This window comes from Telmatherina bonti, assembly GCF_933228915.1.
Source record: "Telmatherina bonti genome assembly, chromosome: 15".
NCBI classification, from domain to species: Eukaryota; Metazoa; Chordata; class Actinopteri; order Atheriniformes; family Telmatherinidae; genus Telmatherina; species Telmatherina bonti.
Genome location: NC_136613.1, coordinates 17,382,338 through 17,403,604, shown reverse-complemented (window position 1 = coordinate 17,403,604; position 21,267 = coordinate 17,382,338). Strand labels below are relative to the sequence as shown.

At 38.2% G+C, this 21,267-nt stretch overlaps 1 protein-coding gene across 2 annotated transcripts; it reads right to left on the bottom strand.

Annotated features, from left to right (window-relative positions):
- Positions 1–1,217: 1,217 nt before the first annotated feature.
- Positions 1,218–21,047, bottom strand: LOC306766241 (nectin-4-like). Of its 2 annotated transcripts, XR_013771590.1 has the most exons (9): positions 20,879–21,047; positions 17,160–17,498; positions 16,738–17,040; positions 13,335–13,428; positions 5,325–5,473; positions 3,815–3,911; positions 3,621–3,720; positions 2,487–2,633; positions 1,218–2,182 (listed from the first exon to the last, which is right to left on the bottom strand). XR_013771590.1 is itself a non-coding variant. In XM_079253888.1 (8 exons), the coding sequence occupies exons 1-8, from the start codon at positions 20,931–20,933 to the stop codon at positions 2,604–2,606; spliced, it is 1,167 nt and encodes a 388-aa protein (XP_079110014.1). In that variant the 5' UTR covers positions 20,934–21,047; the 3' UTR covers positions 1,218–2,603. The 2 variants fall into 2 exon arrangements, 1 of the variants encoding a protein (XP_079110014.1); XM_079253888.1 differs by having other exon boundaries at positions 1,218–2,633.
- Positions 21,048–21,267: the final 220 nt, after the last annotated feature.

Genomic DNA, 21,267 nt, shown 5'->3' with positions numbered 1-21,267 from the left:
TAATATTTTGCAAGACTACCCTCTGTGATGGAAATTTGACACAGGACAGTACAAGTTCAACGGTTTGCATACAGAGCAGATTGTGTGTAGATCATGTGTAGTACATATTAGAGAAATAACATCATTCCAGTCTGTATACAGAAGAACTCTGTAACAAGGCAACAATGAAAGCACCTTGGGAAACATCCTTAGTTTCACTTAGTCGTGATTGCTTCCTCTTCTCATATGAATCATTCTTGAGTGATCATCTCATTGAGTGTCTTGATAAAATAATTTCCAACACACTTCCTCCAGACATACACTGGCCTGAAAAGGTCCAGGATTTTTTCATTGCTCCACACAACAGCATCTTAAAGCTTCCTTGTCTTATTTATGTAGCCTTGAGACAATTTTTTGTGTGCTTTTGGTTCAGTAGTGGTGTATGGTTTGGAGTTCAGGCAGTATGTACTGTGTGCATTTACACCTCTCCATGGAGCTGAAACCTCAGCACCTGCTGCCACAAAGTCTCGCTGCAGGTCTTTTGCAGTCAGTTGAAGGATTTTGACCACCTGCCTCCTCAAGAATCTGGTAGCAACCATTAATACTTGCTCTGTCTGCCATGTCCAAATGGTCCAGCCACTGTTCCTTGAACTTGATGGCTTCAATGCCTTGGCAAACGTTTTGTATCCTATTCCTTGTTTATACAATGATCTCTCCTATGAAAGTTTTGGACAGTTAGCTTGGCTTAGCCGTCTGTAACACGCAATCTAACATGACAGTCAACAATCTAGGTAAATGACTTGTTTTTATCTCAAACAGACCTGATGGAACTAATGCAAGGTTTGATTGTAAAATCACAATGTTTGGAGAACTTGCATCTTATTAGTAAATGTAGCAAATACAGCAAAACTAACACTTAACACAAATGGACTGTAGTTATTGTATGTTGTAAATAAAGGTTTTAAGTAAAGCTAAAAATAAATTATGTAGTGCCTGCAGCTGTAATGCTGGTAATGTATAGATTTATTCAAAGACTCAAACTCACTATGTTGCTTTAAAATTACGTTGTATGCAGTCCTGTTTCAATAACGACAAGACACATTGCAACAATTGCTTTTAATAACATACATTTCATTTAGATACTATCAGGGAATCATGTCAACAATGTCCCAAAAACTACTAAAATAGCAAAAGAAAGCAATGAATGCTATCATAACTTCATTCATTCATTCATGCATTTTCTGAACTGCTTAATCCAATTCAGGGTCGCGGGGGAGCTGGAGCCTATCCCAGTTGGCTTTGGGCGACTATCATAACTTGACTTCTAATATCTTTACTATAGTGCCAGTTCTCCTACAAAGCAAATACCTGTGAATTAAGTTAAAACAGACAAATAAAGGTAAGACATTACAACAAACTAGAAAACATTACATATATAACTGGAAATGTGGCTACATAACACAAGCTTAAAGACAAGTAAAAGGTCACGGATTAGTATATTTACCATAAATACAAGCCTTTGTGGTGTTATTTGTGAACTTCCAGTCTTTATGTTCCCATGAGCAGTCAGGAAAAAAAGTCAAGGTGGAAAGATTCAGGCACATCTCACATGTCAGAGGAGTTGTTAGGAAACAGGAATCAAAAAGGTTAGCAAGCAAGTCAAAATATGCTGTTGAGGCAACAGCTGATATTTTGTTTTCCATCAGAGTTTGCAGCTCAGCTTAATTTTGACCTTAGATAATGCTGACTTTGTGAGTTTGACACACCCTGCACACAGTGAGTTTGTGAAAAACAAAGAACTTTATTGGTACATCTTATTTGATGACCTGCAGTGCTACTACTCAGTAACTATGCTGGTTGTAATTTTCCAATGTGCCTATAATAACAGTAGGAACAGAAACAAAATCTATCAGAAGACAATGCAAACCAGCTGGAAAATATAAAGGATACAATTTTGTGTTATATTAGATTTGCAAAGTAAAATTAGCCTTCAATTTAAAACAATACGAAATGCACCTAGCAGTCTATAATTTTGTTTTTCCAAACTAAGTGAATAACATCGTTGGTCAAACCCATAGACTGTATATAAAAAGATGGACAGAGCCTCCATAACGTCACTCATAAGTTTTTGAAGAGCTGAATTGAAATTCGGTGGGCGGTTCCTACCATTGCCATCTTAGCAGGGTCATGTGTGTCATCTCTCCTGGAAAATACAAATATGGGCAAAGATGTAGAGCTGAGATGGGGGCTGTGAGCAAAGGGGTGGATGATGGACAACAAGCGAATTCCGAGCTGCCTGTAGCTAACCAAGCAAACCTGGAACTAACAGGAGATACACAGCTAAAGGTGGATAAAACTAAGTCACACTGTTAAGTGGATAAACCGTGGTTGTTCTATGTCCTTTGTACTTGAAGCAGATCAGGTACCTGTCAATCAAAAGGTCACGGCTTTAAATAAAAAAAACAGACAAAAGAATAAATAAATAAAAAAAAGACATCCAACCACACCCATTTGACATCCAACTCCGCCCAATATCCAGCCCAGATCCTCTAGGCTGCAGCCTAGAGAATGGGAGTCATTGCTGGTGGTTGCTGCTTAGTCAAGCCTGAGCACTTCAAATGACATCAGTCTGCTTCCCTTGAAGAACTTTCGACCTAAATGTGAGAAGATTAAAAAAGAACAAAATTAGAAGATAAACAAAAGAAAAATCGGCATGTGATAAAATAATAGAAATGGATTTAAAAAAAAAAAAATTACAAAGAAAATAATTAATATGACAGTCTCTTGTTGCTAATAAAGTAATCATTTATTTCTTACTAAAGATTTTATAAACTGACCCACCTATAAGCCAGTTGTTTAAAAATTGCCAGCTCGCAACTTGGAGAACAGAATACTGCTTTTCCAAAATAAAAGAATAATGCACTGACTGTAGATATTTTGCACACAATCATTTTCTTTGGTTATTCTAAGAAAACACGGAAACTTAATGGCCTTGACCATCCATTGACACATAAGACTTTGAAAACACATTAGAAAAACGGATTGGGGATGCCAGCTGTGACATGCAATACCTATCATTTACAGGTATACATAACTCCCCTCCATATACGTCCTGTCTTCTACCACCATCTTCAAAATGGCAATGCTGGATATGTGATATGTTCTGATGATTGTTTCCTCATTCAAAAAAATGTTCACAAGGGTGAAAAACACATTTTCTGCTTCTCCTTGCTCCTCCTTCCTTTGATGTCTCCTTCTTGCAACAATAACCGCAACCATGTGTGCAATTACACACACAAACTGTTTCCATGTCCTTTTGAAACATAATAAACATAGTTGCAGTTTCTATATGCAAAATTGCTCTCAGGTTTCATAGATCACATTGCAGGTCTTAAATTAATGTTATTAATTAAATTAATACATTTTCTTCTCCCAACACACATGAAATAACATGTAAACTGGATGGTAACTGGTTATTTTGGGCCTTTGAAAGATGCAACCCACAGTGTGCTGTTTGTAGATCAGTTGTTTTTTTTTTGTGTGTGTGTGTGTGTGTGTGTGTGTGTGTGTGTGTGTACAGTGAGCTTGCACTTTTTATTACATGCAAACCCTTACTAGATCTGGGCCTAAGAATTACTTACAGGGCTTCCTTCTTGTAATCTGACCAATTCACTTGGGTCAGCTGGTGCTGATGTAGGAGGCCTTGGATCTTCCTGTGACTCTCCTTCACCTGGAAGACAGCTGTTGACAGAGTATGTATAATGTGTGTTCATATTCTGTTTTTAAAAGTAGCAATAAATATTAAGCTTAGGTGCATTGCTTCTGTCGATAATACCTTCGCCATTTCCCAGATTGATAGAGTTTCCATGCTCCTATGCCAATGAGAATGACAAGCAGAAGACCAAATAAAACCCAACCAACTTGGCTGACTTCTATTAGGAAATGAGACACAAGAGAGAATAAAACCATAAGAGAAAAGAACTGAAGGCAAGAAATGGACAAAAAAGTCTATCAACATTTCAACTTCCTTTTTCTATTTCCATTTTTCATTTTACCTGTTGCTAAATACCTCAGTGTTGTAATGACTATCATTTCCGGTGATATTGCATTGTGGCATTGAGTTGGAGGAAAAAAAGGCATCTCTAATGAGAGAAACCATGCTTCTTGCATGATCCAATTTATAGCATTTCATTAACACACAGTCATCCAGTGTTTTGAGAAATTTCTTCTGTCCCCCATTTTTAAATTTGCTAAAGGAACTCTTAAAGCTCTTAGAAGTCCTCTTTCCTGCTCTTAGCAGATCTCACCTCAGAAACTCTTCTCAGAGCTAAGAATCTTTAGGAATGCCTTTTATGCTTACTGGTATCTACTTTTCACTTTTATGGGAAATTCTAAGAAAACATAATGATTCTAAGAATTTTCTCCATATTCGGCCTGTGGGCAGAGAAACTCTCACTCTTTCCAATCTGTCATCAAGAACACACTTAGGTCTAATACATTTCTGTGTGTTTTCATTCTGCCCTCAGTTTCCTTTCAGAGAGATGTAGCTGGAACACTGTATTTCCTAAACAAGCTGGGGGAAAAATAGAGCAATCAGTATAAACAAATTTACTACTTTTAATGGTGCCATTCCTAGATTTCTGTCCAATCCTGATTAAATCACTGGTTGCAATAAGGACTTTGATAAAAACAAACAAACAAACAAACAAAAACAAACAATCTTTGCTCTCTGAATGATATGGGCTGTTTGAACTGTTTAAATTTTACTTAAAAACAAAATCTATTTCTATCACTTGGTATCTCATCTGTCAATCAGAGAATGAACTAAGTCTTGAATATAAATCAGTGTAAATAATGTATATATGTGCTAAGGAGGAAGGGTGATATCAGATAAAGCCATATATGTATATGACAAACAAAAACTATGTTCCTCCCAAGCAAATTATGGGATTCGCTTTATCTTGCCATTTCAGCATGCATTTGTATTGCTAATACAACTAAGTCAATAACAGTCAGAAAATGCAAATATGAAAATGTAAATTTTGGAAATGTAAATTTGCTTGAACATTCATGAATTTCAAAGGTTTAAGTTGTTTTTACTTCTGTCTTTTGCGGTCTCACACCAAATAGCTGCCAGCTGAGCTCCCTCATCAAAAAACCTCTGCCTATAAACGGCAAGTAAGGCACTGACAAATCCTAGTTACATCACATCTCCCTTTAAAGAATGACATAATTCTAATTATAAAGGGGGAAAAAAAGTCAGATAATTTAAAACAGTGACAATTTCAAAAAGCATGAACAGCCTAATGGCCACACTACAAAGCAAAATTACAGTAAAACTTTACCAGAGACATAAACATAGAAAAAAGCTTCGCTTCTTCCATACTGGTTTCTTGCTTCACACTGATAGAGGCCAGTCAGATCTGATGTCAGGCTAGAAAATTGCAGTACTGCACCCTGGACTCTGGCTGATTGAGGTAAAGACTTGCCAGATCTGAAAGAGAAAACGTTTAGATAATACTTTCACCACAGGCTCCATTTGGCTAATAATCATGTTATAAATTAGTTGCAAATCAAGTTGTTATTTAGTTTAAAATATCACAAATTCAACTTTTGACCCACTGCAACAGTTTTTTGTCAAAAACTGGCCACTAGACTGGATCTAATGTTCAACCTTTGCCCTGGGAAGAGCAACAATGACATCTCTTGATGACATAGTTGGGGTTACAGGGTTTTAAAGTCACGTCAAGTCATGGTTGCCTTTACTGCTCCTCAAGGAGTCCAGCAGCTGCAGAACTAGCTCAGAGATAATAACATATCCCTTATGGCCAACACCCAGTCAACACCCAATTGTTCAAAGTGACTTTAATAGCTCAGTTATGCTGTTCATTCAAAGGACTATTTATCACACTCACCCCTTCACACACACACACACACACACACACACACACACACACACACACACACACACACACACTCATACCTCAAGAGGTACAGTGGCTTGCAAAAGTATTTATACCCCTTGAACTTTTCCACATTTTGAGACATTACACAACACAAACATAAATCCATTTTATTGGAATTTTATGTGAAAGACCAACACAAAATGTCTCACAATTGTGAAGTACAATGAAAATTACTCATATATTTTTTTTATTTTTCACAAATAAAAAACTGAAAAGTGCAGTGTTAAAAAGTATTCAGCCCTCTTTTCACTGAGTGCAACCAATTGCCTTCAGAAGTTTCCTGAATGACTGAATGTTGGCCGAAAGACTAAATTGAGTACATCTGTGGGTAATCTAATGTCAGTACCAATACAGTTGGTCTGTGACGGCCTCGGGTGTTTGATAAGAGTATGTTAGGGAGCAAAAAGACCATGAAGTCCAAGGAACACACCAAACAGGTCAGAGATAAAGTTGTAGAGAAGTTTAAAGCAGTTTAGGCTATAAAAAAGACTCCCCAAGCTTTGAACGTCTTACAGAGCACTCATCAATACCTTATCTGGAAACTGAAACAGTACGCCACATCTGCAAACCTACCAAGACTCGGCTGTCCACCTAAACTTACATGCCGAACAAGGAGACATCTTGCCCGCCATCTGAACTCTGTGTATGAGCTGCAGGCACGTGGCCTGGCTGGTCACATTTGTAAGGACCCCTCGAATGCTCTCTTTCCAGCTTTTGAGCTGCTGCCATCTGGTCCCAGGTTCCGCTCTCCAGCCTGGGAAACCCAGAGAAGGGTTTTGTTTGTTCCCAAAGCGGTTCTCCTTTTGAACTCAACAGGTCAACCAGGACCTTAACCTTGTTAACTTTTTTGTTTCATATTTACTTATGTTAATTGTTTTGCGTTTGAACTTTCTGTTGCTTTTCATGCTGCTCGCTGCCCTCTTTACTGCCCCCCAGGGATGTAGATAGTTGTTCTGATTCTGATTAAGTTATAATCACATGTTTACGGGATGTTTTTAACTGAACTTGTTTGACTTTAGTAAACAAAGGGTATTTTGCGATGTGTTACCACACCAATGTCTATGAAAATATTTCCTATAATTATAAGGCAGTATTTCTTTGTGTTCCAGCTTGCTTGTGCATTTTTGGGTGGCTTAAAATCCCTTTGTGGTAGGTCTACAGTCACATAAGATAAATAACCAGTCATTATCTGCAGTTTTCTGGAGTCCCCCTTCAATCAGGTGCAGATACATCAAAGAGTCAGAAGTGGGGGAAAAAAAAAAAAAAAAAGGTAATCCTACATACAGTTTAAAATATACACAGATTAAGAAAAAAAGATAAATGTTTTGTTGGCAGAAGTGTCTATTGGGGGGAGTTACTGTTCAGCAGGGAACTGATGTGGGAGAGAAATGGTTGTGATGACATGATGTTCACGGGAAGGCTAAATAAAACTTTGGAGTATTTGAATTTGTAAAAGTACTCATAGGAAATTATGGCAAATATACAAAAGAGACTTCAAATAATGAAAAAAAAAGAGAACAAACTATGTTGGAGCATATCTGTCCCTGCTTGACCAGTAATAGTAATAATCAATGGTAAGTGACTTTTGCATGTACCAAAATATTACCATCTAATATAATGAAATATGAAGCCAAACAAAGTGATTTTACTAAAGCCGCATCCGTCTCATAGACAACTCCACTCACCTAAAGTAGTTTGCAGAGATTTCTGGTTTAAAATGTTTCACACTAAAGCAGAAGAATGGATATTTGTACTGACCCAGATTCAATTATAGTTACCTAAAATACAGCAACTAAAACTAAAGAGGCATTTCTTAGTATGTTTCTTTGGTTCATGTGACGGGAAGGGGGGCTCGACATTATTGTCACTGATGAAAAGGGGGCCCTGCAGAAAAAGTTTGGAAACCACTGCCTTAGAGCATGTCTCCAGGTCTTGGTGCAGTACAGCTCCTGGAGATATGGGAGGTTGCAGCTGATCGCCTCTTGGCAGAGCACTTAATGCCGTACTTAATCCCTAGCTGTGGTTGCAGCTAACCACACTACTGACCAGGATGTGAGGATGGATTTGATGATGGCCATGCAGAAGTTCACCATCAACACATTCAGCTGTTGTAGGAAACAGACCTTCTGTAGAGACTTCTTGGTGAGGAAGTTATTTTCCCACTTGAGCTCCCAGGTGGTGGTGGTGCCAAGGAAGCCGAAAGACTCAACAGAAATCATTGGATTGTCTCTAAAATGGCAGGAGAGAAACAACCTGGGTCGTTCTTGAACTTAACTATCATCTCCACCATCTTGATACTTCTTCAACAGTGTGTTCATCAACAGAGTGTGTTCAGAGAAAGGCATCAAGTCTGCTGTAAGACTGAAAGATACAGAAGATCATTCTGCCAGCAGCCATCAGCCTCAGAAACAAGACCTCCTCTAATTAACATAAATTATCTACAACAATATTGAATTTCCCTTTGGGATTAATGAAGTCTTTTTCGTTTCTTTCTTTCTGTCGTTTCGTTCATTTGTTTGATTTAATTTAATTTAATTTAATTTAATTTAATTTAATTTAATTTAATTTAATTTAATTTAATTTAATTCATTTTATAGTGTTGAGCTCCTGGCTGTTCATGCTGCACAAGGACACCAGACGGGTACATCTCGCTTCTGTAGGTCGACTCTCCCAAATCAGAGATGAGGCAGATTCAGGAGTTTGACAGACATTTGTTCATGTTTTTCTCAGTTTTTCTTCTTGTAAGTGCTCCTGATGATTCCGTTACATATTCTTATCAAGGTCATGACAGGTTTTCTGTTAAGCTTCTTTGCAGGTGTTGTAGCTGGTTTTCTGTTTCTCTATTTTGTTTGTACAACTGTGGCTTTTTCTTTCGTGTCTTTTGTATCTCAGTCTCTTTTTTTTTTCTCTCTTCTCTTCGCTCACTATCTTTCCTTTTTTCCCCAATCATGTCCATCATTAACTTTTAACTCAGCAATAACTAAAATTACAGATGGGTGATGGATGGAACAATCTTAAATAACAAAAACCAGACAAACAAAAACTTATCAAAAAATCTTTCTATATACTGCTACTGATACCAGTTTCTGTATTGTTTTAATGAAAGGAATTTATTTTCTACATCGGTGTGAGCTGTAACTACTGTACATGATTATATATAAATAAATGGATTTTCTCCTCTTCTACTGTAATGAACAATATTTAATTGTCTCCATAAAGCATTCCTTACAGCTAAAAAGTTGAAATGTGTTTGAATTTAAAAAATGCAATTGCTGGGGTATGGATCATGCCTGAGGGATGGAGAGACCTGATGGAACACATCAAACTATGAAATCAGGATCATGTGAGTTCATCTGTCATAACTGTTCAGGGTGAAAATAAATAGTTAGTAGACCTTTAAACAGAAAAAAAAATCCATGAAGTAAGTGCTTAACCCATTCAAGTCTGCACTAAGAGACTAGGAGAATGTGTTTCATTGCATTTCTTCCGTTCCTGTGGGAAAATAAAGAGAAACAATGGTTTTTTTTTTACTTTTCACTTGTGTGCATATGCTGATAATGTTGCTGTTTGTACTGAACAGAACCTGAAAACAGTCAGTGTGTGCTGTCCCTGTGCTGATACTAGGCAATGGAGCAAGGTGTCTGTGATGATAAGACATAAGTGTTATGGGAAAAAGACTGTAAGGAGAGTGTCTTATCATTCTCATACGTGACAGAAAGAGGCTTGAGATTGCTCTGGGCTGGAAAATATCTTTCCTTTTGTCCAGTTCTTCAGAACTTATCTGGACTTCCCAAGAGTCTGTATGGCGCTCTCCATCAACATGTTTTCTTAAATTCTATTCTATTCTATTCTACAGTCATTTAGCAGACGCTTTTATCCAAAGCAACTTACATATGAGTGAGAACAACACAAGCACAAAATTAAACAGTTGAGGACGTCGTAGGAAGATGCTAGTGGACTATCCACTTGGATGCGGATCCTTGCATGAAGTGCTACAGGCTTTTTTTTTTTTTTTTTGTTTACTCCCTTCCCACCATATAATGTCACTTGTGTTACAATACAAAGAATTAATATCATAAAGTTTGTTGCAAAGAACTGTGCTAAGTTCTCCAACTTTCCAATAAATACAGCTATACTAAGTGTTGAAGTGCTCTTGAAGAGTTGAGTCTTCAACTTGCTCTTAAAAGTAGACAGGGACTCTGTGTAATAAACTTTGTAAACTTCCCTCATTCATATTCTAAATAATTTTCCTTTTTTCTACAACAAAAGCAAAACAATTTTAAACGAGAATGAAATTTTGATTTCAGAAGTGGGAGGGACATAAAACTGATCTTTCGGCTCACTGTGTACTCCTAGAGTTCTTTGAATTTTCTATTGCTATTTTTAGGCTTAATGTTTCCTTTTCCAGTGTGACTGGCTGTAAGGCATGTAGCAAAACATTATCTCTCACTTCTGTTTTTCACCTTGTCAGTCAATTTCACACCAACTCAGTACCACCAGTTTTACACTTATTTATGGAACATCATGTTCATAGCATGGTGGCATTAACCCATTAACTTTCACACTAACAAAAAGGCCAGGCAAAAATGTTTCTCTGTGTTTTTCTGTTTGTTTTGGACAAGAATAAACAGAATAAATGGTTTTTTGTTTTTTTTTAGCAAATGGTTGAAACGTTAAAATTAAGAAGTTAATAAAAATGTAACAACAATGAAATGATAGGAGTTTGAAACAGTAATGTTATAACAAACACTTACTTTGGGTTTTACATACCCAAACCAGTTGGTAGAGATGGCTCACACAGGCTTATTTCCACAATTTGTTAAAGAAATTAATGAAAGTTACTGCAAATTTACCTCTACCAAATGGTAGACCAGGTCCTTAAAGGGCGAAGCATCACAATGCCTAATGTCAAGACTAACATATGCTTATTCTTTCTACCTCACTGCTGAGCCTCCAGCGTCTCCTATTGTCCTTCCTTTAGCTTCTTCTCCTCCATCTCCTCTAACTTCTATTCTCCCTCCTCCAGCTTCTCCTACTCTTCCTACTCCAGCGCTTCCTCCTGTACCTCCTTCTGCATCTCTACGATTCATCACCTGACAAAAATACATTGATGCGTGTCATGAACTTTGGAACAATTAAAGGTACATCAATCCTTGAAGTTTCAAAATGATCATGAGTTGTGATGTATAAATTTGTAGTTGTGTTTTTCCTAATAACAATAATAATAATAATAATAATAATAATAATAATAATAATATATTCATCAGCACTTCCAAAAAGAATACACTTTATAACATTATTGTAAATGATGAGAAGTATCTTAAAGTGATGCTTTATGGAACCAGTGAAGGTGCTCCAGAAGGATTATAACGGATGCTTTTTGAGTAACTTACACTTTAACTTTTAAAGACATTTCTTATGTCCACATGTTTTGGGTTTTTTTTGTTTGTTTGTTTTGCTTTTTGTTTACATCCTGGCTACGCCTCATTACCAAACACACGTACACACAACACACACGCATGCACATACACATGTGGAAATCTATTCAAAAAGTGTAAATTACACTTCTGATAATACAATTCTTCCAGCTGACCCTACCCAGGCAGAACAAATGGCCAACTTACAGTTGCATATTAACAAGGGCTCGTGACTGCAGACTAGCTTACTGGTGCGTATATAATGTTAAGTGACAGCCAGTCACACAAACGCAGAGCAAATGGAGGAGCTTGAAGGCAATCTAAACTAAGGGAAACTGATTTCAGCTTCAGCAGCCTTTTTCTGCTTGGTTGTAGTGCTTGACTGTCTCTGTTTACTATAGTGAAACATTGTTTTTGAACAGTAAAAAGTGCAGAGGACCAAAACAGCCTTTTGAAAAAGTGCAGGGGACATGTCCTCTGTGTCCACCTCTAAGATTATGTCTATGATTTAAAATTTAACTTTATGACTTGAACAAGGGTGCAGATGTAAGAAAGTTAAAAATTTCAGCTGAAAGTCAAATGTATTTTCCAGAAAAACACTTATTTTCTATCTGGTGCTGCTGTTAAACCATCCATCCATCCACCCATTTTCTGCCACTTAATCCAGGGTCAGGTTGCGGGGACAGCTGCCTAAGTAAGGAAGCTCAGACTTTCCTCTCGGCAGCCACATTTGCCAACTCTGCAGGGGGGTTTCCCAAGGTGTTCTCAGGGCAACCAAGAGATATAATCCCGCCAGAAAGTCCTGGGTCTTCCCCGGGGTCTCTTCCCCGGAGCATAAATTGACTGATAAATCAAGAGCTTTGTCTTCTGGCTCAGCTCCTTTTTCACCACGACAGATCGGTGCAGACGTCGCACAACTGCAGACGTCGCACAACTGCAGACGTCGCACTACTGCAGACGTCGCGTTGCTGCAGACGTCGCGTTACTGCAGACGTCGCGTTACTGCAGACGTCGCGTTACTGCAGACGCCACACTGATCTGCCTGTCGATCTCACGCACCATTCCTTCCCTCACTCGTGAACAAAACACCGAGGTATTTAAACTCCTCCACTTGAGACAAGACCTGACTCCCGACCTGGAGAGGGCAATCCACCCTATTCCGGCTAAGGACCATAGTCTCAGATTTGGAGGTGCTGATTCTCATCCCACCAGCTTCACACTCGGCCGCGAATCGCTCAAGCGAGAGCTGGAGATCACGACCAGATGAAGCCAACAGGACCACGTCATCTGTAAAAAGCAAAGACCCAATCCTGAAGCCAGCAAGCTGGACACCCTCAACATCAGTGCCTAGAAATTCTGTCCATATAAGTTATGAACAGAATCGGTAATAAAGGGCAGCCTTGGCGGAGTCCAACCCTCACCGGATATTAATCCGACTTACTCTCGGCAATGCAGACCAAGCTCTGACACCTGTCGTACAGGGACCGGACAGCTCGTACAAGGGGGTCAGGTACCCCATGAGTAGAGTGCGCCCCACAGGAGTCCCTGGGGGACACGGTCAAATACCTTCTCCAGGTCCACAAAACACATGTAGACTGGTTTGGCAAACTCCCATGCCCCCTCCAGGACCCCAAAGAGGGCATAGAGCTGTTCCACTGATTCGTGACCAGGACAAAAACCACTGCTCTTCCTCAATCCGAGATTAAACTGTCCAACAGACCCTCCTCTCCAGAACCCCCAAATAGACCTTTCCAGGAAGACTGAGGAGTATGATCCCCCTGTAGTTGGAGCACACCCTTCGGTCCCCCTTCTTGAAAAGGGGGACCACCACCTCAGTCTACAATCTTTGACATAATGTTTAACAACACTCTTGTTAAACATTATGTGTAAATGAAGCAAATATTCCAGAGTACTGGTTGCTTGTTTATGCAAATAAAATAATGTTAAGAGTTAATTATTTATAATACTGCACCTTTTCCAGGTAATGTTGGCACTTGGGTTAGCTTCAGACTTGCATTCAAAAGAATCCTTGGGACCTGCCATAATGCTCACATCAACAGGCGAAACTGCAAACACACAGGGAGTTCTGTTATTCATGTAATCAGGAACAAACCATCACACTCACGCAAGGACAAAACATCAAAGTTTAAGAACATACCTACGATTGTACTCTCTTTTTCAAACAGATCATCCCACTCACACAGAACGTCCATCCATTTTCCAAACCGCAAGCTACTATTCAGGGTTGTGGGAAGCTGGAGCCTATCCCAGCAATCATTGGGCAAGAGGCAGGGTACACCCTGGACAGGTTGCCAGTCCATCACAGGGCCAACACAGAGAGACAAACAACCATTCACACTCACACTCTAAAGGGACAACTTGGAGTAACCAATTAACATTCAGTGGCTTGCCCCTTGAGTAACTTTTCCACAATTTAATACATTACACGCCATAAACATAAATATATATATAAATATAAAGAGAGTGCAAATCATGCAAATTATCAATAATCAATCATATATATCATCCAGTAAATTTAATTTACATGATGCTATCTTGAAGCTGATTGACAGAATACAGTATTGTTATGTTTTGATTTTAGAGTCGAATGACGAATAATCAAAAAGTACAAGAAAATATATCAGGTGATCAGTTCAGAAAGGCCAAGGTGGAACCGCCCCTGTGTGCCAGGCACAATGTCAATCATGCTGTGCAAACCAGTACAATAAGGCACTGTAAGAATGCTCCTACTCTTGTAGCCCTAGTAGGCGACAAATGAATGTGAAATTAATCCTTTGATACACACATTTTACAATGAAATCTAAACAGCTCAGTGTTCAGTTCAGTGTTCTAACATACACGAACAGCAACGGCTTTTCCAGCTCAAGATTTCAGCTATGGCCATTATTAACCCATAAAGACCCAACCCATAAAAAAAATTTTTCATTTTTTTTCAATGAGAGATCTTTATTTGTCCCTTTAACAGAATGTAAATTAAAATCGTACCAACATTTTTTAGGGACATTTACGATATATTACCATGTGATAAGTCACATGTTTTATTGTGTAATCTTCTGGTTTTGTCCATTTAGGAGCAGAAGACATGTACCAGTATCAGGTTTTGTTCCATCGGATTTAAAGCAAATTTGTACCATAAAGTGATGCAAAATGTCTCAGAAACTGTACATATCATAGTACATATATCATATACTGGATGTCACGCTGGGATGATCTGGTTTCCTGTCCCGCCTTAAGTCCGAGTTGACATTTTCAGCTGTCACTGCATCTGCCTTCCCATGTCAGTATTTGCTTATCACTTTAGTAACAGCTCAACGGTTCTTATGATCAGTCAACCACACAGCTTTTTCCTTTTATGGGTTCACGTTATCAAACTTCCTGAAGAACACCATGGAGTTTAACAATTTCATCACACTGGTAAATTTCTAATTCAAGAAAGCTCTCTCTCTCTCTTTAACACACACACACACACACACACACACACACACACACACACACACACACATACACACGAACACTGTAAAAAAAAAACAGGTAAATTAAGAGTGTAACTGTTGTTAAAAAAAACTAATTTATTAAATGGCTCTTGCTTGTTTAAAAGCAATGTGTTGAATTATTAAATGTGAGGATTGTGTAGAGCAATTATTGGTTTGCTCATTTTCAAGGGGCTACATAGCATGGATCTCTTGACAGGGCACTAAAACACTACACTCCCTGGTGATCTTGTTTCTCATGTTCTTGTTTTCACCTATGACTGGCTATTAAAATAGGATCTCACTTCATTTATCTTGACATATTTTTGTATCCGCCTCTGCCTTGTATCTAAGCTGTCTGCCCCATCTAAATAGGAAATGGTTATGATCTTTTTTATTTATTTTGCCAGTAAGTTGATTGGCATCCCATGGAAATAACACAGCAAACTTTTAGTTAATGATGCAGCCTGACATTTATTAACACAGATTACGTTGCCATTAATTTTTTCATGTGGTTTTGTCTAACACTGGGACTCTGCTGGTGTTGTAGCCTTAATATACAGTCTATGGTTGTAGCGGACGTTTTGTTTTGTTTGTTGCCTCTGGAGTATGGCAATGTTAAATTAGTTTATTTCTATGTGTTTTTCCTATTGTATTTTAAGGGGTATTAGTTACTATTTTAAGAAAAATAATATTATTTTAAAAAACAAACAAACAAAAAATAAAACAGGAAGAGAAGTTTTTGTCTTAAAATTAGTTAGTAACTCCCAGAAACCAGAAAATTTCTGATTATTGGAAGCCTTATCTGAATAATCAGATAAGTAGAGCTGAATGTAAAGACAGTCAGGGTAAGGAAATGCCCCATTTATGTTCTTTTTTCTTTGTTCTATTAAAGTTGTGATCACTTTCACTTTTATAGCCAACTCTCCAAAAAAACTTAAAAAAAGAAAGGAAAAAGGAAAAACGCCGAGCCTAATCCATCTACTGTGAATGATCTGCTTCTCAAATTGCTGCTTTTCCAGTTTGAAAAAAAGTACTTTCTCACACCTCTCCCATGACTAGCTGAAGCTTGAACTACAGTTTGCTCACACCCAACATGTAATCACTGTGGTGTTGTATTCAAGGTGTCATAAAGGAGATATATGCAAAAAAATTCCATCCTAAGTGTGACAAGAGCTATGATTAAGACAGATGCAGACAACAAGGATGCTTCTTTGAAATGCAGCCGCGCCTACTGCATAGAGAAGAGACACTGGAACTAAAGTTAAACTAAACTTATGACATTGTTACATATCAACATCAACACCACAAATGGTATAGATATTATCAATATTCAGATCAATTCATCAACCACTACTCAACACACATAAAAAGCTAGCATATGGAAATGCTTCAGCTTTGTTTGCTCAGAAAAATTTGGTTTGGTTTGAAATGTCTGAAAGCACAAATGGACTCTAATGTGAATCAAAGAAGCAAACTTGAGTCACTAAAAGCATTCCAGCAAAGTGCGGGGGAGCTTTAAAAGTTACATTAAAACTAACTTTTAAAATTAGACCAAGAGAAAAAGATTAAATGCATGAAATAAAAGTTAGAGAGATGTTATTTTTTGATAAAAGGCGGCAAATAGAAAATATTTGAATTTTGATTGAAAACTGCTGAAAGTTTTAGCAGACCTGGAGTTTGTTCCACATGTGAGGAATAAAACTCCCAGAAAACAGAAAATGTCTGATTATTGGAAATTCTACTCTACGGTCTGACTCACTTCTGTCCCAAGCCGAAAGAAACACACCAGAAATTCTGATGGATGTCAGACACATCTCTGAAGTTATGCATGGTACCAACAATTAGGTAAGGGTATGTTAAAGAGAAGAAACATGTACTCACAGTGCACTTGTATTTTTAAGGGCAAGACTTTTTCTTCTGTCAGTCCTTCAGCAGTGATAACACACTGGACCAAACCACCATTGATGTCTCTGGAAGGTTTTCCAAAAAGTGAGCTGACTGTGGTGGCTGTACCATTCTCATGCTGAGTGGAGATGCTTGTTGTCCTCAGTATTATGCTCACAGAACTTGTGTTCCACCTCACCTCAGCAGGAGGTTTTGAACCTGCAGCTGTACAGTTTGCAATGAAAACTTCTTCATCTCCCAAAATAACCGGATTGTCCTCCAGGCTTGTGGATGGAGGCACTAGGAGGAAAATAAGAACGTCAACATGAAAGCAAGGTCAAAGCAAACTTAATTCTCTTGCTTCCTCTGCAGACATAAACATAACATTTAGAAGATTTAAACACTGACCTTCAACTTACCAAGCAATCTAAGAGGCATTTCTCTTCTGTGATTTCCACTGGGGAACAAAGTGATGATGCATGTGTAGGTTCCTTCATCCATCAGTGTTACATTGGATAACTGGATTGTTCCATCTATGTCATCAATATTCCCAACAAATGTAAAGCGATTATCTCCTCCATTTACAAACCGAGGTCCGGTTGTTGCGTCAATTACATAGAAATTGTCATCAAGGGGATTTGCTCTTGTTCTCCTCTGCCATGAGATCTGAGTGAGGGCCTCACTGGTGTCAGGCTTTTTGCAGGGTAAAGTTGCAGTGTCTCCAAGAACCACTGTTGAACTTCCACCACTGACCAGTGCTGTTGATTAAATATTAGATTATCATGATTTAAAATGCCCTATAACACAATGAAAACACATATAAGAGTTTGTAAACAAAATATAATGAAATCAACCCTTTGCAAAGACTGTATCAGGCCTTATGATGATTGAAACCTCTTGGTCTAAAAAGTTCTGAGAGTTCCAGCACTGACAAGCATATAAGGACACTATGTCTAAAACTTTAAACTAAAATTTTTGTCCATTTCATAATTTCCACATCTCTGTATTACCTGGCATAATTTAGAAGTGTACAATTTTGTATTACAACTTGATTAAATAGTTTCATGCTGAATCATCCCATGTCCTGTCGTAGGCTACCTGCTAATTTCAACTAAGGTCCAAGACTATTTGCAAATACGAGATAAGTGATAAGTCTGTTATTTGTTTATTATTGTCCACTTGTCTGCAGACTAGCGAGCATGATGTTTGTTGTTGTAGTCTGACAGCAGCAGGGAGAAAAGTTTTGTGGTACATCTCCTTCACAGTGTGGATGTCACAATGAGTGGTGGTGTAAGTGTGGACCCAAATGCAGGACTGGAGGCAGGAATGCTGAATCTAAATGTTTAATCCAAAATGACTTGACACAGGAATGCAGGAAGCTGGTTCTCACGAAACCAGACCGGACCACCCCATCCACCGGCTCTGGTTACTCATCCAGCCCTAGCAGCATTCCTACCAGTTGGCTGGGTGTAACGGTCACTGTGGGTTCCTGCTTACAGCGCTTGCTTGATTTTTTTCTCCTGGCATGTGGATGTGAAGAACTGGAAGGCATGGGATCCAGCCCTTCATAAGTTGGGAGGTTCTTGGCTGCCTCTCAGCACAAGAACTCCTGTACAAGTAACTCCACACTCCAGAGTATGGCTGGTTCATTATGTCATGATGAATGGTGGTGGAGGTGTGGACCCAAATGCAGGAATGTTGAATCTAAATGTTTAATCTAATATACTTGAAACAGGAGGCTAACAAAATGAACCAGGAATGAGGAACAGAGACTAAGGGGTATAAATCCACAGGAACAAAACGAGACACAGGTGAAGTGAATGAACTAAACAAGACAAAGCGAACTAATGAACAGGAAACCAGACATTACAGAACTAAACAAGGAAAACTACAAACTAAAACAGGAAACCAGAACTAAGATACAAAACAAGAGACCAAAACTAAGATTACAAAACACACATCATGACAGTGGATGAAGCAGTCCCTCACTGAAGGAGCTCCCCAGCTCTTCGGCTGTGTGTCCTGTAGTATGTAATGAGTTACCGTGAGGATCCGAAATTACAGCCACACACGAGGAGTAATGGACAAATGACCAGTTTATTGGCGAAGGAGTATGAGTAGAAGATCAGTCCAGGTGACTGGTCTGCAGAAGAAACCAGGCAACAGCTGGGAGGTATTATAATAGCGTGCCAAGCTAGTTAAAATATGCCAGCTTTACACAAGCAATAACAAATATACCAAGTCTGCAAAATGGTTACATGTAAAATGTACAAGACCAGAAACAAATGCAATACATTTCAAGGGTATGTCAATAAGAAGTATCGCTGTAATTTCAAGATTGAGAGGACTGTCATTAGCAGTGACTATATACGTTATGCTATTTAGTTACACATATTAGGTCGGGTAAGTGACTAAGCACAAATATATTTTACACAACCCACCAAAAGGCAAACATATGCTGCCCAGCCTCTGATTAAAAAGACAGCTTCTTAGCAAAGCTAATGTTAGCCCAGCCCAAAAGATCTGAGTGCACACCCTCTTTAGCAAAGCTAAGGTTAGATTGTGTCTTAGTGTTAATCTGAAAGATGCAGTAGGTGGCGAAACAGCAGCGATATGTTGTACTTGTATATAGCACAGATTGCACATTAAATACTATGCCACTTGTTAGACAGATAATTAAAACACCATTTACTCACAATATTTCTCCGTCATGTCTTGATTCCAGTAGCAGAAAAAGTTCTTCGGGTTCAACAGTCAAGCCACTGCCTATTGCAGACATGAGCGCGTTGCATTCAAGAAGAATACATACAAATATGTATTTGGCATATCTTGGTGAGGAGAAAAACAACTAGACTTTCTACGGAAATGGGGCAAATGGGTGCCACATATAAATATTCTTGCTTTCTCATTTTGGACATTAGCAAAGCCCGACAGGTGGAATTTTACAAATAATTCATCCATTCATTTATTCTTTATTCCAGACACATCAGTCCATATCCATAATCAGAAGTCCAACAGGAAAGTTATGGCTGTTGGGGGTGGGAGGGGGACATAATGCACTTATGTCCGTTGCCCTCGTGTGCACCATAATGCAAAACCCAAAACTTTATAAGATAATAGAAGATGCTTTGTAGCTATTATCTACAAAAAAAAAAAAAAAAAAAAATTATATATATATATATATATATATATATATATATATATATATATATATATATATATATATACACACACACACATACATATATATATATATATGTATATATATTTTGTGACACTATTGTTAACTACTGTTAAACCCGATGTTATATATATATATATATATATATATATATATATATATATATATATATATATATATATATATATATATATATATATATATGTGTGTGTGTGTGTGTGTGTGTGTGTGTGTATATAACATCGGGTTTAACAAGTGTCACAATTTTTTTCTCTTTCTCTGAGTAAATAACCCCTGTGTTGTCATGATGTAATGTTTGTGTTGCCTCTTTAGTTCTGGTTTCCTGTTTTGTTTACTAGTCGTGCTCCCATGTTTATTGTTGTCCTTTTTGCTTCTGTGCATTCGCTCACCTGGTTTTGATTTTCTGATTTAGTTCACCCGTTTCTCGTTACTCCCTCTGTGTATTTATACCCCTTGGTTGATGTTCTCAGTTGCTGGTTCATTGTGTTAGCTTTTTATTTAGTGTGAGGATTAAAACAGGTCTGCCTCCTGCATTTGGGTCACCAGCTTCCACAAACCTGGACACGCGTATTTGATTCTCATCTTTAAATCGATTAGTTATTTTTATGTTTGTCTTTTGAGTGAATTTTGAATATATCTATTTTTCATTTCTATAAGTAAGTATTTGACACTGGAGGACATTTTTGGTCAACACGCAATCATAATACATTATTCTGCAGTTTTGTCGTCTGGTACTGATGAACATTTGTAAATACTACAGCCAAATAAAACGGGTGATGGAAAGCATTTTTTGCATGCATCGTAGTGGGTGTTTCTGCTTCGTGGTAAACATGACGCACAGGACAAAGGTTTTACTTGATATTTTCTGCTAAAACAGAAAAGTGCGTTGATCGTGTGATCAGTATGCGAGGGGCAAAAAGGAAAAAATGAGCTCACCTCGAGGATTTCTGCTGGACATGAGCAAAGACATTAGAAGCAAATTGTGCCACATTGAAAATCTACGAGAAAAACATTAGAAAATCGCACAAAAATAATCCTATCCACGCTCACGCAAGTCGACGAGTTCTATAAAAGTTACAAAGATATTCATATATTCGGCTTTTCAAAAGCAATACTTCGTTAACGGAACATTGCTTTTTACTAAACGAAGACGTCACCGCGACTGCAGTTAGGTGTCTCTTGTCTCTCTCGCACAGCATATTGAAGCCATGATGACGACGTACTTCTGGTTTCAGGACGGTCCTAAAGAAACCCATGTATACAGTCTATCAGTCATTGCCATAGACATATAAATACAGACGCCGCATTGTATCGCGCTGCTCATC